This window comes from Paroedura picta, chromosome 1 (genome assembly GCF_049243985.1).
Source record: "Paroedura picta isolate Pp20150507F chromosome 1, Ppicta_v3.0, whole genome shotgun sequence".
Taxonomy (NCBI): Eukaryota; Metazoa; Chordata; class Lepidosauria; order Squamata; family Gekkonidae; genus Paroedura; species Paroedura picta.
In genome coordinates, this window is record NC_135369.1 from 25,648,015 (window position 1) to 25,665,071 (window position 17,057).

At 46.9% G+C, this 17,057-nt stretch overlaps 1 protein-coding gene across 2 annotated transcripts in view; it reads right to left on the reverse strand.

The window, feature by feature from the left end:
• CHRM1 (cholinergic receptor muscarinic 1) overlaps positions 1-17,057 on the reverse strand; it is a 34,017-nt gene that overhangs the window by 2,681 nt on the left and 14,279 nt on the right. The window contains exons 1-2 of one of the 2 annotated variants that reach the window (XM_077329311.1): positions 7,459-7,531; positions 1,852-3,601 (exon numbers count right to left, since the gene is read on the reverse strand). In XM_077329311.1, the coding sequence (XP_077185426.1) occupies positions 1,874-3,508 (1,635 nt within the window). In that variant the 5' untranslated portion in view covers positions 3,509-3,601; positions 7,459-7,531 and the 3' untranslated portion in view covers positions 1,852-1,873. Of the gene's footprint in view, positions 1-1,851; positions 3,602-7,458; positions 7,532-17,057 lie in introns of those variants that run through there. The other variant, XM_077329302.1, reaches the window with a different exon arrangement.

The following is a 17,057-nucleotide window of genomic DNA, read 5'->3' on the forward strand; positions in this document are numbered from 1 at the left end:
TGTGCAGTGTTTTCTCACAGGCCCAAGGTCTCTCTCTCTCATACACCTTCTGGGAGCATTTTATTGCTTTCACCTTGTTAGCCTGACATATCTGTTAGGAATGTCCTTTTAGAGCAGGGGTAGTCAAACTGCGGCCCTCCAGATGTCCATGGACTACAGTCTAAGCTGTTGTGGGTACTTTTGCATGGCAAACACAGTTTGTGCCTGCTGTCTCATCCAGTGGGCCTGATTCTAAATTGGGGGGGGGGTGGATTTAGAGAAAGCTTATGGTCCACTTGCTAGCTTGGTTCTTCAGTTTTAGCAAGAAACCACCTTGCTCCCTGTTCGCCATCTCCTTCAATAGACAGTGAATCTGCTTACTGAGAGTTCGACAGGGACTTGGCAGCTGCCAAGAAGGCAAAGATGGCTTTAGAAGTGAGTTTAGGCGGATTCAATGAGAATAAGTCAATCAGGGATTACTAGGCATAGTGACTACAGGGATCCTCCATATTCAGAGACGGTCAACTTCTGGATTTGGGTGCCAGGAGGCAAACCCTGGCCTCTGTGTCCTGCTGTGTTGCTCTTCCAGGGCCACTGGTAAGTGAGTCTGTACTGTCCACAAGCTTGGTGGCATTGTGCAAGATATGTGCATGTGTGTTTTGACCTCCGGTTATGGTGCTGAGGCAGATCCTGAGTAGAAGCTGCAAATGGCAACTGATGTGATCCAGGGATCGGCGTGTCTTTTCTTGCAAAGAAAGGATCAACCATGTATTGAACTTTAGGACAGGGAAGCATGAGGATGGTTTATAAAAGGCTAATCCTGTGTTGAGCAGGGGGTTGGACTAGATGGTCTGTATGGCCCCTTCCAACTCTATGATTCTATGATTCTATGATTCTATGATTGGGGTGGAAAAGGGAGTGTTTTTGTCCTACCCACAAAATAGCGGTCACCCGTTAATTAATTGGTAATAGGTGCAGGATGGCCAAATGGAAGCTCTTTCCCACCAAATGCAAAATTAAGACATGCAATTCACTGTTACAAAATGTTAGCTGTGGTGACTAAGTAGTTCTTACAGGTCCTGTCAAAAGTCTACCTCTGAACAGTGGCTGCTAGGGATGGACAGCATTGTACGGGGGTCTGAACAGTTCTGAAATCCTTAAATGGAGAAAGATCACTTAAAATATGCATTGGCAATCTGATATATTTAGATGAAACCTCCATGTTCAGAGGCAGTTTACCCCTGAATTTCAAATTCTCACAATAAATGACAGCAAGGGATGATTTTTTTCATGCCCTGCTTTAGTGCTTCCCAAAGTCACTTGAAGTTCTCATACACTAAATCAGGGGTAGTCAACCTGTGGTCCTCCAGATGTCCATGGACTACAATTCCCATGAGCCCCTGCCAGCAAATGCCAGCATTTGCTGGCAGGGGCTCATGGGAATTGTAGTCCATGGACATCTGGAGGACCACAGATTGACTACTCCTGCACTAAATCAAACCGTTGATCTGGTTTTGGCTGGCAGCAGGTCTCCAGGGTCTCACATCACTTATTATGGTCCTTTTAATGGGAGATGCTGGAACTGAAACTGGGGCTCATCTGCATGCCAAATAGAGGCTCTATTACTGATCCATGGCCCCTCCTCATTATCTTGCTGCCTGCCATTAAGGCAATCCAGAGGGACTTCTGATTGGATCCAGCCAGGCACTTGGTATGAACCAAAACTGCCTCCTGAATCTTAAAAAAAAAACTTTATGATACAGTTCTTACAGCTCAGTTCTGTAAGGGATTTTAATGCTGCAATTACTCTCCTCCTTAATCGAACCCCCCTAAAACTGCTTTTCAACTCCAATTTGCTAATGCCATACTTACTGCCTGGGTATCGATGCCTTGCTCAGCAGCCTGACACAGCGCAGGAGATGGGAGTCTTCCTGGGCATCTTCTTGGGCATCTTCCTCCAGTGATGCCGATTCCAGTGGCACTGCAGCAGCATCCGGAAGGTGGTTCGGAAGGACCGGTTGCACAGAGCATAGCACATGGGGTTGATGGTGCTGTTGACATAGCAAAGCCAGTAGCCGAGTTTCCAGAGGGTTTGCGGGATGCATTTCTGGCAGAAAGTTGACACGAGCACCATAATGTTGTAGGGTGTCCAGGTAATGATGAAGGCCAACAAGATTGCACTGAGCGTTCGGATCACCTTCCTCTCTTTCATCAGTGAGAGAGTCTTCCGCTTGGAGAGGTGGTTCCTCCCCCTTCTCCTCCTTGGGATTTGCCTTTTGGTCTCTTCCTCTGTCTTATCCCTTAGGGGTATCATTGCTTTTTTGAGTCTCTTGTCTTCATCCGGAGGTGGCTTGGGGATAGTTACCAGGCCCTTTTCTCCAACCCAGTCCCTCTTGGCATCTGCCTTGGGAACTCGGTACTCTGTTTTCCTTGGTGGCTGCATCACGGTGCTGATCATAGGGAGCTGGATGACCATTGAGCAGATAGAGTGAACTTCAAAGGGTTGTTCTTCTCCTTCCGACGATGTCAAGGAATCGGCAGAGGCCTCCTCCACCTCCTCCTCCTCTGTGGTGTTCCAACTACCATTGCTACTTCGATCTAAGTAGATGCCTTCTTTGGTCTTCTGTCCAGGGAAACAGCAAGCCTTCATGGGGACGATTGCCACGGCTGGGGAGGCAGCAGGATGTGACGGGTCTGAGCTGCTACTGCTGCCGCTGCCACCATTCTGGATTGTTTTGGAAGCTACTCGTGGGTTATTTTTAAACTCTGAAGCTTGTAATCCAGAGAGCTCCTTCGCTCTCTTTTGGGTCTCTTGGTAGATTCTCCAGTAGAGGGCCACCATGATGGTGACTGGGAGGTAGAAAGCAGCAATGGCTGTTCCAAATGTAATGATGGGCACTGAGAAGAATTGAATGTAGCAGTCGTTCTCAGGGACTGTTCGCTTTCCGACCACATTCTGCCAAAACAAGATGGCAGGTGCCCACAGGATGAAGGAGATAGTCCAAGCCAGACTTATCATAACAGCTGCTCTCTTGGGTGTTCGCTTGGCTCTGTAGGTGAGGGGACGAGTGATGGAGAAGTAGCGGTCAAAGCTGATGACCAGAAGGTTCATAACAGACGCATTGCTGGCCACATAGTCTAGGGCCAACCAGAGGTCACAGGCCACACTGCCCATTGCCCAACGTCCCATGACAATGAATGTGGTGTACAGGTTCATTGAGATTGCTCCAATAATAAGGTCGGCACCAGCAAGGCTGAGCAGGAAGTAGTTGTTGACTGTCCTCAGCTCTCGGTTGACCTTGAAGGAGACCATCACCAGCACATTTCCCACGACGGTGACCAATGAGAGGATACCTGTTGTCACAACTATCAAGACTACCTCCCAAAGAGAATGGCCTTCTTCTGGTGATGTGCTTTGTACATCCAGGGAGCTATTGTGGCCCAGTGGAACATCTGATTGGTTCATGGCAGCTCTACGATTTCTCTCTTTGCTGCCTTCCAAGAAAGGGTCCCAGAACGACAACAACATGAGGGTGTGGGGCCAGGTTCTTTCTTGATGACTAACCACAAGTGGTAGACTGTGTGACAGTGCAGAAGCTGTTCTTCAACTGAAGAGCACGGTCTGACAGGAGAAAACAAATCCAGAACTAAGACAAAGTACTGTGGGCCACAATGGATTTTTTCCTTGTGGAATGCATGAAACATGTCATATTAACACTGCAGTTTTGAAAACCTGTTTCAGCCTCTTTATACAATTATGTTCACTAGCCAAATTAAAGTTCTATGAAGAGGCTTAATTTTTTTTTAAGAGATTCTCTTTGTTGTCTCCTCTGGGGAAAAAAGGAGTCCTCTCTTAATTTATTTACTTAGCTGTGAGTTTTTGTTAACTAAGAGGGAAGTTTCAAAAGTGAGAAAACTAGGCAGTGATCCAGAGGGCTTTGTGTGCAATACCGTTCCTGCATCTTTCTGCAAAAGACGCACATCCCGTTGCAGAAACTGCTTTTGAGTCCTTGCCCAAAAGAAGAAAAGGGGGATAAATATATTTGAAATACATTTTAATAAAGCAGCCCTGCTTCATGAGATGCACAATGGAACAATCAGGTATGAAGGAAGGCTGTTCCCAACAAAATTCTTTGCCCACTCACACTCTTGTGTAAAAACTTCCAGCCCTACCTGCTTGTGGATGGCAGATCCCTGCTTGGTTTGGAGGACAGACTTTGGCAGGATAAAAATGAAATAGACAGGAAGAAGAAGAGTTGGTTCTTATATGCCGCTTTCCTCTACCCGAAGAAGTCTCAAAGTGGCTTACAGTCCCCTTCCCTTTCCTCTCCCCACAACAGAGAACCTGTGAGGTGGGTGAGGCTGAAAGAGCTCTGATATCACTGCTTGGTCAGAACAGAAGAAGAGTTGGTTCTTATATGCTGCTTTTCTCTATCAGAAGGAGTCTCAAAGCGGCTTACAATCCCCTTCTCTTTCCTCTTTCTACAACAGGCACCCTGTGAGGTAGAAGAAGAGTTGGTTCTTATATGTCGCTTCTCTCTACTCAAAGGAGTCTCAAAGCGGCTTACAATCTCCTTCCCTTTCCTCTCCCCACAACAGACACCTTGTGAGGTGGGTGAGGCTGAGAGAGCTCTGATATTTCTGCTCAGTCAGAACAGCTTTATCAATGCTGTGGCGAGCCCAAGGTCACCCAGCTGGCTGCATGTGGGGGAGGAGTGTGGAATCAACCCCAACTCACCGGATTAGAAGTCCGCACTCTTAACCACTACACTAAGCTGGTGGACCTTTCCCTCTATAGTTGGCAGGGGCATTTTTAGTTCATTGCCTCAGGTTTACCTCAGATAATGTTCTGAAACCTAGAAATTATAAGTCTGCTGCCCAAGATTTGTGACTACTATTTTAAAAAATGTTGTGAATAGCTCTCTTCACCTGAGTAACTCTCATTAATTTATTTCATTTTTATCTCACCTTTCTTCCAAGGTATTCAGAGTGGCATACATGGTTTACCCCTCCTCCACCATTCTGTTCTCACAACTATAATTGCCTTGTGAAAGAAATTAGGCCGAGAGACAACGACTGGCCCAAACTCAGCCAGCAAACACCCATGGCAGAGTGGGGATTTGAACGTGGGCCTTCAAGATCCAGTACTCTAACCATTACACTATGCTGTCTGTTTGCCTGTTTCCTCCCCCCCCCCCCAGATTCTTCTGGAGCAAACCTTTTTCAAAACTGCCATCTTCTGAAGCTTGTCTCTTCCTTCCCTGGGTTCCTGCTTCTTCTGCACTATCTTCTACTTGGCTTATCCTTCTCTAGTAGCTGAGAAGCTCCACCAATTGTAATCTTTTGCTTACTTCACAGTAGTTCAGGCTCTTACTCCATGACCATCACAATATTGCATGTTTGTATACATGTCTAAAAATGTCCCTTGCTGTCCCCAAATGTCCCAAAAATTGGAGCCATCCCCCCCCTGAAAAACAGCAGTTGAATCCAGGGAGAGAAACAGAACTGGGAGATGTGAACCAAAATGCTTCCTTGTGCATAAACAATCCTGTACGTCTCTTCGCAAAGCTCATGAGTTACATTTTCACACTTCTCACCATTAACTTTGTCTCCGATTCCACTTGGGAAATACAGAACCTAATAACATCAACTACACAGTATCTGGGGTTCATCCTCCAAATGAATCTCAGCCATTGTATGTCAAAAAAGTCCTCCTGCTTTCTGCGTTCTACATTACACTGATCAATGCGGATAAATGGACACAGATCTAGCGTAAGAGGTCAGTATGTTCATCTACCAGGACACTCAACTGCTGGCCTGAAAGACACTATGCTCCTGCAAAAGAACCTCTGAAGGATGTTTTGATGTGAAATCGCTTAATTCAGATTCAAAACGATTGTTGATTGTATTTCCTGAAGCTCAGCCATGAACATAGGTCAGTTTAGTGAACAAAGAGGGGCTGCTGTTATCCCTAAGGACTATGGATGGCCTCAGAAAAGTTCTTTACATTTGAATTTTATACAGTTGTATCTCACCTTGAATTTCCTGCCTTTCATGGCCCTTTGATCCTGCTTCCTGGTGCCTGTTTATCTTTGCCACTGCAGACTTACATGGCTACTTCTCTGGAATTGTGACGTTCTGCAGCAGAAGGTCAGCAGCACATAATTTCTCCTTTTGTTTTGCAGCAGGAGATTTTTTTCCTTTTTGTTTTGAACCCAGTTCTGCTTGATCCTGACTGAGTTCAAAACAAAAAGGAGAAATTATCCCGACCCAGACAAAAGTCAAGGATCTAAAAAAGTCAACAGAAGGGAAAAGAACTTCAGCCTCTACAGGGTAAAACATGATTAACATATAGATATAGTACTAGTATTTACCAGTCAAGTTAAAAACCCAAGGCTTCTAGCACAGCCTCAATAAAATCAATAAATACTAACGCCTCCACTGATGGAAACGCATTAGTATGTATGTATTGTATGTATGTATTGATTTTATTGAGGCCGTGCTAGAAGCCTTGGGTTTTTAACTTGATTGGTAAATACTAGTACTATATTTTGTAAAATCGCATTCTACCCTGCATAGGCTTATGTTCATTTCCCTTGTGTTGTCCTTTTTAGCTTCTTGAGAAACTGAGTTCAGCATCTAGTCCATCGTGGTGGTTCTCTCCTGGAAGCAACCTTGGCGTTGTGGTTCCTTCCTGCCCTTCCAACCAGAAACTCAGGGCAGCTTTCAAGGCTCTTCCTCTCCACCTCGTCCTCACAAAACCTCTCTGTGGGACGCTGGTAGAGAGAGAGTCTGGCCTAAGGCCACCCACAAAGTTTAAAGCAGAGGTAGGCCCTGTGCACCCAGGTGACCCCAGTCTTTGGCCAACATGCCAGCCACGATTCCACAGGGCGGTTACGTGGACAGTGATCTCCACACCTGTCACAGCCTTTCTGTCCAGGGCAAATGCTCAAGTAACAGCTCTCAATGCCTCTCTGTGTTGAGAAAACTGAGACCCTCAGTTATTTCACCTTAGGATGCTTAGGACTGATCCTGCGTTGAGCAGGGGGTTGGACTAGATGGCCTGTATGGCCCCTTCCAACTCTTTGACTCTATAATTCTATGATTCTATGACTTTATTTATTAAATTTTTATACTGCCCTTCCTGAGCGCTCAGGGCAGTTTGCATCATAAAAAATACAAAAAATAATCAAATATATACAGTTGAAGTTACGTTATTAATTTTTTAAAAGTTGATTAGAAATCATTCCCTATGACAATCCCTCAGAGATAGGAGCATAAACCCTTATCTAGTAGCCATATATCATAGGACAGGAAATGTGGTCACCAGTGGTGTGCATCTCAAAAATCCTAAATCGAAAATATACACAAAATTTGCTGTTTGGGGTCAGTACTATTTTTGGCTCTGTCAACGCAGATCTGGGACTCTTAGGTATTACATTATATAAATTCATGACCAAGGCATGAAACCCACCCTACCTTGAATGCCCTCCATGCAGGGAAAAGGACTCAGCCTGGCTTCTGCTGTGCCATTGCGCCCTCTTTCCTAGAGCCTTCTTTACTCTGGCACTGGTCTTCTTTTTGGGTTCCCCCACTGCACAGAAGTCTGGATACTGGTAAGTGTGGGAGAAAGCTGCCAACGGTCCCTTTCCAACGTCTTCTGTGGTTTCTGTTCTCTGCGGCTTACCCTTGTGTCAATATTAATGTTTTGCGTATTCAAACAATGACTTTTAACACCTTGGAGGCACCTTGAAAGTGATCTCGTTTATTTTTCCAGAGGAGAGGGCTTAGACAGGGCAGGGAATTGAACTTAGCAGGAAGGCCCGCCTCCTCTCAGGAAGCTACATCTCCCTACCCAGAGGCTTCTGTGTGGGGAGTCCCTCTGATCCTGGCACTGGCGAGGTGGTGAGCTAAAAGCTCATGGACGACTGTGTCTAACGCTGCAGAGAGATCTAACAGTATGAGCAGTGCCGAACCACCCTGGTCTAACTGGCGACGGAGGTCATCCATCAGGGCGACTAGCGCTGTCTCTACCCCATGGCCAAGCCAGAAACCTGACTGGGATGGGTCCAAGACTGAAGCTTCTTCCAATAATGCTGATGGTGGAAACGTGCCAGCAAATCATAACTCTGGAATCAGTCTGGGTGTTGAGCAGATAATACCAGCTAAGCTCCAGAAGACAGGCTTGATTGGAACAGCAACAATCCTGAGAAGATACATCTGCAGTTCCCAAGAATTTGGCTAATCTCAAACTGTAGAGCACCCATCTCCCAGTGAAATGTCTGTGGCAATTCATCTTCTTCTTCTAGAACAGGAAACAGCTGTGCCCCTCATGTCCAACAAACTGTTGCAGGAGAGAACGAAGGCATCTGTGTGATGCAGTGATGAGAGAGGTGTCTGGAACTTGTGAGATGTGTGTTCAAATCCTTGCTATTAGGCTTGTGAGTTTCGGCGTGCTTTGGCGTGCTTCAGCGGCCCTTCAAACCTGAGGGAGGGTCGTCGCCAACAGCACCGTCCCCCCCCCCCCATCCTGTAGCTCTGGCTGCCTCAGGCTTGAATGGCTGCCAAAGCAGCCGAAGTGCACAAGTCTACTTGCTATAGAAGTAAAGGCAGAGAGGACACTTTTTTTTGGTTTTTATTTACATTTCGACTTTTATTTTGCCCTTTCTCTAAAAGACTCAGGGAGGATTACAATGTCACTGAAACGTAAAATTCTAAAAGTATGCAAAAAACCAATTTTAAAATGAATTAAATACAGTTAAAATATTTTAAAGTCACTCTGCTCTTGTTCCCCCTAAGATAACCCTGACTGAGGGGATATATTCTGGTGACTACCAAAGGAGTATTCGGCAGCTAGATGTTAATGTAGGCCTCAGCCTTAGGCCCGGCCCTGTGGAACTGTCTAAGGTCCTGCAGGGTCCTGATCTTTTGTGGCAGAGAATTCCACCAGGCTGGGGCCAGGTCCAAGAAAGCCAGCTTTACCTCCCTAGGGCCAGGGATCTTAAGATCTTAAGATCTGATCATTAGATCTCAACTCTCTCTGGGAAGCATATTGGGAAAGGCAGTGCCAAAGATACAAGGGTTTCAGGCTGATTAGGGCTGTAAAACCAGAACCTTGAATCTGATTCAGTTTTTGACGTGGAGCCAGTACAGCTGGTAGAGCACAGGTTGTACCAGTGAGGACTGGTGAGGACCTGTGCAGCCACATTCTGGACCAGTTGAAATTTCTGGATCCACTTCAAGGGTAGCCTTGCGTAGAGTGAGTCACTGTAATTTATCTTGGAGGTGACAGTTGTGTGGATCGCTGTGGCTAGGTTCGGTATTGACAGATAGGGTGCTAGTTGCTGCACCTGAAAAAGGTGAAAGGAAGCCTGGAGGACAATGTTCATGACCTGGGCCTCCATAGACAGCAAGGCATCCAGTGTCACACCCAGGCCCTTGACAGTCACTGAAGTTGTTAATTGGATTCCACCAAGACCCAAGTGGGACATGCCAGCCCAGCCAGAAGACTTCCACTGGATTTGATTCCAGCCAACTCCACTTAGAACTTAAAACTGCCCAGGAACAAGCAAAGCCAAATGGTCCCCGTAAGGCTTGGAGTGCAGGGTTCATGCAACTGAGACCCAGGCTGCAGTGATTGGGGTCATGGTCCTGTCTACTGTGGACTGAGTCCGTGCTGAGAAGCTCTTGTAGTGGTGCCAGTGCTGAAAGAGCCACCAGGCTCAGCTTCCTCCTGCAAGGTTGCCAACTCTTGGAGATTTGGGGAGAGCAAGGTTTGGGAATGAGAGGAACTTCAGTGGTAGATAAGGCCCTAGGTGGCCATTTCCCTGGTGGCCATTTTCTCCACGAGAACTGATCTGTTTTGCCTGGAGATCAGTTTGCCTAGGATCAGTTATCCTAGGAGATCTGCAGCCACCAACAGGATGTTGGCAACTCTACCTGTGGCCCTCCAGTGAGGGGTTAACCCTTTCCCCACTGTCCCTTTCCCCACTAGGCAGCCAGCCCTTCACCACTGGCCCAAGCTGGGATTCTTTCCAGGCAAATGCTTGCTACGTCACAGGAGAAAGTGGGGGAGGACTGGGTTGCAGTAAAAAAGAGGTCCGGGAGGAAGCATGTCTCTAAAAATGTCCCATGTTATTCTAAATGTTAGGAATATCCTTTTCCTTCTATCCTTCTCATCCACCAGCCAATTTATCTTTCCCTTGCCCACAGCATTCAGCCTTCTCTGCTTCCCTTCCCCTGGCAGCCTTTCCAGAGGAAAACTTTGGCTGAGCTGGGTGGTGACAGACACTGGGCTTGGCTGGGCCAGGTGCAATTTCATAGTGGGGACTGGGGAGCTTTTAAGGACTTGTGTGTGTGTGTGTGTGTGTGGGGGGGGTTGCACCTCACTTTCCCCTGTTTTTCTCCCCCCACACTGTTGCCTCTTTTCCTTATATCCTTACCCTTCCGTTTCTCCTTCCAACCTACCTGGACCTTCCAACCACCTATCTTTTGTTTACCCCATCTTCAGCTATATTTATTATATTATTCACACTTTGTCTTTCTATACAACGGGGAACTGAAGCAGATTACATCATTCTTTTGTCTTCCGTGGCAGAATGATGATTCGAATCTGGGTCTCCCAGAACCTAGGCTGAAGTTCTAAACACAGCACCACGCTAGCTTTTGTGGGGTGGTAGCTGTTGAACAGTAGCAAGCTGTCCAGTGGTTGCTGGTGGCCCTGATCCTGACGAGTTCGCCTTTCAAGGTCCAGATAGCCCTTCCCCCACCCCCAGCCTTTTACTGACATTAGCCAAGGCTTGAAGGCCTCTGATATTATGTGGCTGCCTAGCTAAGGCCACTGAAGGCATGCATTTCTTGAAACTTGCAGGTATGAAGTGCCCCAATGTATATTTCCCCCAATTTCAGTTTGGGGCTTTTTTGGGTTTGCAGAAGGTCCAGCACACTGCTTTAATGATCGGCAGATTTGCCCATGTTGAGAATGCAATCTATTGATTCGATAAAATACTTATCTACCGAAGTTAGAATCATAGAGTTGGAAGGGACCTCATGGGTCATCTAGTCCAACCCCCTGCACTATGCAGGACACTCACATCTAGTTCTTATGTGAATGATTCTTATCTGTGATTCTTATCTATGATGATACTCCTCTCCCCAAGTCCAGCCCTAGTTCTAATATTTTGGAAACCTGAGCATAATTTCTCTCCATTAACCCTCTCAAAGAAGATTATCATTTGTAAACATCTATTAACTGGGAAGAGCGGCGTGTTGCCAAGAGAGGAGCCCGGTGGTGTGCCTCATGGATCGGGCCGAGGGAGGAGTGCAGCCAGGAACTCTCCCTTCTCTTAGATGTCTGTCCCTTGGTGGAAAATATTTATATTAGCTTTGATGAATGGAGCTCTGGATGTCATCATGGAGGCACTGAGAGGGAGCAGCCGCCCGACCCTCATCTCGTTCCCTCCATACATTGCGGTGTGGGTGACTGGAAAGTTCAGCAAGGCTTAATGCCCTATTGCTCTGGAAGAAGCCAGCAGGCTACCTCTGGAGCCCCAAGCCAAAGAGGAGCCTCCGGTTTGGCAAGTTCAGAGGCTTCCTCAGGTGCCAGCGCAAGAGATGGAGGGATCGGATCCACGGGGAACAATCTGCGAGGACGGTCTCTTGTGCAAGCCTGACTGAAATGAACTGGAAGTGAGGAAGAGCATTGCGTCCTGTGCAAATTAATGGGTGTGTTTCGAGGGAGGAGAGTTTGCACTTTGGATTTAGTGCCTCATGTCACCTTGCTGCTTTCCTGCTCAGCAGCAGTTGCTTTGTTAGGGTAGGATATTTCATTCAATCCCCAATGGCTTTACAGAAGTTTTTGCAGCATTTCGATTCATAGGGTTGCCAGCTCTGGGTTGGGAAATACCTGGCAACTTTGGGGGCGGAGCCAGTAGTGGACAGAATTTGGGTCCTGGAGAGACCTCAGCGTTGTATAATGTTATGTCCTTCCAAACTGCCGATTTCTCCAGGATTATTGAACTGTTTAGTTTGGAAATGAACTGTAATTCCAGGGGATCCCCAGATTCCACCTGGGGACTCATATCCCTAGCCATTCAGCAACACTTGCATTGCTTTCAGGCAATTGCCAGTGTTGTTCTACTGATATCAGGGATATCTGACAACAAGGTGACTATTTCCAAACAGGTTCTTTGCCATGGGGTAAATCCTGTTGGGAAATGATTTTTCCTATGCTTCCCGACACGTGGGCATGAAAATTCAGAATTTTCAGACCTTGCTCTCAATCATATGCCAGTTGTTTTCTCCAATGTAGCCATTTCTTCCCCCTGATTTTGTTTTGCTTTAATTGGCAATGGAATGTTGTTCTCTGAACACTCAAATTGCTCTTTTCATTGCAGAGATATAAGGTGAAAGGTGGAGGGAATTCAGAAAACCCCATAGTTTTATATCAATGTAACATTATTCAGTTGCTGATTACAACACCTGGCCCCTGTGGCCTGAGGGAGGGCCACTCCTGGGGAAGCCGTGAAGAGCTTGCCAGGTGGAAAGCCCAACACCAAACTAGCTGCTGCTATCTCAGCAGCAAGGCAACTATAAAATCCTGTCCCTGTGTGGAAATCACTACAAGCTGAGCACCAGGAAATGTACCAATTTTGTCAAGAGGCGCAAACTAAAACAAATACAGTAAAATAACAAATTAAATATTTATTATGTCATGTGTGCATATAAAATTAAAAACATTAGAGGTCTGAGTATCAGACAGTACAATTTACAAGCATTCCTAGGGGATGAGAATGTCCTATGAACCACATGGAACCAGATGCATTTCGGCTTCTACAGCCTTCCTCAATGGTCAAAAATACATTAAATATACAGGATACCCATTCAGAGTATTATATATTTTTCACAACTGGGTGTTGTTCTCTCCTATGCTGTGTGGTTAGGCAAAGAATGTTTTATATATGCATTCCTCTTCATGATGCCCGTCCTCACACAATTACTGCCTGGCATGGAATTTCCCATCGCTCTGGATGTGTGTAACATCAACCGGCAGATAGCAAGTCGACACCTTGCTAGTGAAAAATATAGAATATTCTCTGGATGTGTGTTCTGTATATTTAATGTACTTTTGACTACCAGGGAAGGTTGTAGAGGCCGAACTTAGTCTGGCTTCGTCTGCTTCATAGACATAGCCACTGGGAATGCTTGTAAATGGTACAGTTTTTAATTTTGTGTGTGCTCATTATATAATAAGTATTTGTTTTGTTGTTTTGTTTTGTTTGAGCTTGACCCTCTTGGCAAAACTGGAATATTTTGGGTTGAGTTTGTTCCCCCTCTTTTGATGTTCACCAGGAAACATACCCCGGCAAGGAACAAACCAAGAGTCAGTCAAGGAGTCCTTGATATCTGTGGAGGGGCCTTCTTGCCATCCTATTGCTCTTCTCAAACTGCATGCAAAGAGGAGCAGGTAGCTTTGAGAACCATCAAGTTCATTAGTCAAGTATCACATGAAGACCAGTGGCAGGACCTTCCATAAGGAGTAAAAAAGATCGGGTCTAGAGAAGATTGCAGACTCCATGGCCTACCTGTGGGTCCCGAAACCACAGGTTGAAGGTCACTGCTGCAGAGTGACCAGCAAACAAGCTGGGGTGGTGAAAATGGGCCAGCTTGATTCTGGGTCACCAGCTTAGCTTTCATCTCATCAACATCCTCCCACCTGCATCCTTTTACTTTCTCTCGTGGAGGATCTGATGCTCTGACAACAGGGTGACATTCAACACTGTTCCTTCTGTCTGTAAGCAGCCTGTGAGTATTTTTCGACTCAAACTTGACCTCGCAAGAGAGGCACTGTTTTTCTCCTGGTATCTATCTGAACAGTGCTGCTTTCCTCTGATGCAGGAAGTGCTTTTATAGCTAAGGAACCATTTGTCTGGTGTAGTTAAGTAGAGCTGCAGGATTTAACCTGCGGTTATCATGTGAGAGGTGACATTCAAGACGAGAGTGTATTATTTTATTTTCCCTTCAGGTATCCCTGGGTTGACTCTGATCTGGGATGTGGTTAAACAGCAGTGTGGGTGTTTTACAAGCTGAAGCTGCCAAGCGCTAATTGCTAATAGCTCATGAGCATCAAGTACATGACTGTTCCCTCAGCCAAATCAGCTGGTCTCTCTTTCAAAATAAATCTCCCCCCAATAATTCCTGGGTTGCGTCTGCGAGGACACGTTGGATAAAACTCGATTAAATTGGCCATCAGTGTGGGTGTGTGTATGGGTGTCCCACCAATAGGAAAAAGGCAGTCCAAGGGAATCTGCTCAGCAACTGCTGAGTACATGGCCTGCCTTTTTGTTATTGTCCGGGCTGCCACAGGCTGCCACATGTCCAGGCTGCCACATGGAGCTACCACCACCATGTCAAAGAAGTCAGCCATGGTGGTGGTGGTGACCTAAAGCAGCCTGGCTGGCTGTGGCCTGATCCTGGATCAGCTGGCCAATGTGGGGGCAGCCCTATGACCAGCTACCTCTGTGAGTCCCCCCTGATGAGTTCCTTCCCCACGTTCCACCATCTATTCTCCAGGAATTTGAGAGCTAGCAACCCCAGCTCCAGAATTACTGCCTGGCCCCATGCTGAAGCCAATCAAGGAGTGGTCCGTGTCTCATGTCAGGTGAATTACTGCCTGGCCCCACACTGAGGCCAATTAAGAAGTGGTCCTTGTCCCATGTCAGGTGGATGGGAACTGCTGCTGCTGCTGGAAGCCATCTGGCTGAATCCCCCACCATAGGGCTGCCCGGGCCCTCCTGGCCACCGGTGGGGGAGTAGAAGGGGAGAGCTACTAGATCCAGGCTGGGAAAGTCCTAGAGATTTGGAGATGGAGCCTGGAGAAAACAGGGACCTCAGTGGGGGACAGAGTCCACCTTCCAAACCAGCCATTTTCCGCAAGTAAACTGAACTCTGAAGCCTGCAGATATATTCTGGGAGATCCCCAGGTCCCACCTGGAGGCTAGCATCCCTGCTCCACAGGCAGGTGCAAATGGCAGCAGGATTCCACTCAACTTTTTCCCACCATCCTTTGGGGAGGGGGCCTCAGGGCAGCATGGGTTCCTAGGGCAGCTACTACTGTTGCCCATTGGCTATGACTGTCCCTGCCCCTAGAGAGCCTAGAAGAAGGAGGCAAGACCTTGGAAACTTCAGGCCAGGCCCTGAGAATGAACAATCCTGACTGTGTGTCTGGTAGGACAGAAAGGCAGGGCTGGCTTGAGGAGACCTGGGAGTTGAGGTGGATAAGATGAGCCTCACAAAGCCCCTGGAGGCAGGTTTGTAGGCTGAGGTGAGAAGCAGGGCCATATGGGGGACAAATGGAGGCTTAAGTTGGGGGGAAGGTGAAAAAGAGGGGCCTGGAGGAGGAAACTCCTTTTTAGGGCCTAGTGGGGCTGTGTGCTGTTGGCATGGGGGAGGGAGTGGCCAGGTAAGTGATAACCTCGAGGCATTAAGTTCTGGGGGGCTCAATAATATAGTGGTAGCAAGGGAGGGGCTGAATGAGTGTTCTGCCCCGTCCTCAGCCTAACAAAAAAAAAAAATCTCTGACGACCTTCAGGAAAAATGCAGTTCTCTCAGACTATGAGAGGCCAATGAGGACGCCTGCCATGCATTCAGCAGTCTGGGCCTCGCTGTTTTGAACCCTCAGGAATCTGCCGAAATGTGTTCTTCCTCACGCTCTGTTTATGGAATAAAATTGCCGAGTGACACATCCCCTCTGCCCGCCTTCACCTCCCTACAAACTGAGAAGAGCCGATCTATTTTAGGGATTCACGCACGCAAGGTTGGCGCATGCTGTTTGGGACGGATGATGCTCATGGAAGAATGGGAAGACGCAGCTTCCGATTGGCTGGGCTGGGAGGTGGCAGCATTTTAGAGCAGCAAGGTAATTAGCGCTTGATGGATGGTCATCGGCATGAGCTCACATATTCCCCCCTCTCTGCTGTGAACAACTCTGCCAAATATATATATATATAAATAAATCTTTTTTGGGCTATTCAAATGCTTATGCCCCAGTGTCTGAAGGAGGGAATACATTGTTCTCCTAATACCTTTACTACTGTAGAGAGAAAAGCAGCTGAGGGTTTTTTTGTGGGGGGAAATGAACTCTGGGTAGGATTCAGCTGCTTCTCTAACCACACCCCTCTGATCATCTTCTCAAAATGGCTGTCGCTTGCAATGCTAGGCCTGATAATCTTGCCTCTAATATTTTTCTATATAGGGCTGCCAGCTTCAGATTGAGAAATGCCTGGAGATTTTGGGAGTGGGGCTTAAAGAAGGTGGGGTTTGGGGAGGGACTTAGAATCCACCTTCCAAAGTGGCCATTTGCCCCGGATGAAATGGTCTCTGTAGCCTGGAGATCAGGTGTAATCCCAGGAATTCCAGCTACCACCTGGTGATTGGCAAGCCTCAGTGTGATGAAAGGGACCTTCCCAATATGAGCAGAAAGCCTTTTCCACCTTACTTTTTAATGACAGTCAGCACACCAACACCTGTGGGAGTAGGGTTCGTGCAGCTTCTCTTTCATAGGGGAGAAAAACTATGCTAAATACAATGTATATATTAGAAGAAGAAGAAGAGTTGGTTCTTTTCTCTACCTGAAGGAGTCTCAGATTGGCTTGCGGTCGGCTTTCCTCTCCTCTCCCCACAACAGACACCCTGTGAGGTAGAAGAAGAATGGGTTCTCATATACTGCTTTTTTCTATCCGAAGGAGTCTCAAAGCAGTTTATGTTCACCTTCCCTTTCCTCTCCCCACAACAGACACCCTGTGAGGGAGGTGAGGCTGAGAGAGCCCTGATATCACTGTTCAGTCAGAATAGCTTTGTCAGTGCTGTGAGAGCCCAAGGTCACCCAGCTTGAAGGAGTGGGGAATCAAACCTGGCTGCCAGATTAGAAGTCTGCACTCCTAACCACTACATTACATAGTAATTGGATTCTGTTCGAGCAACGGAATCTTAAAGAGCTGTTTTAATAGGTTTTATTGATTTGAACTAATGTGGAAATTATATTTAAAGTTTTAACCACTATGCAATTTGTCATAGTGAGG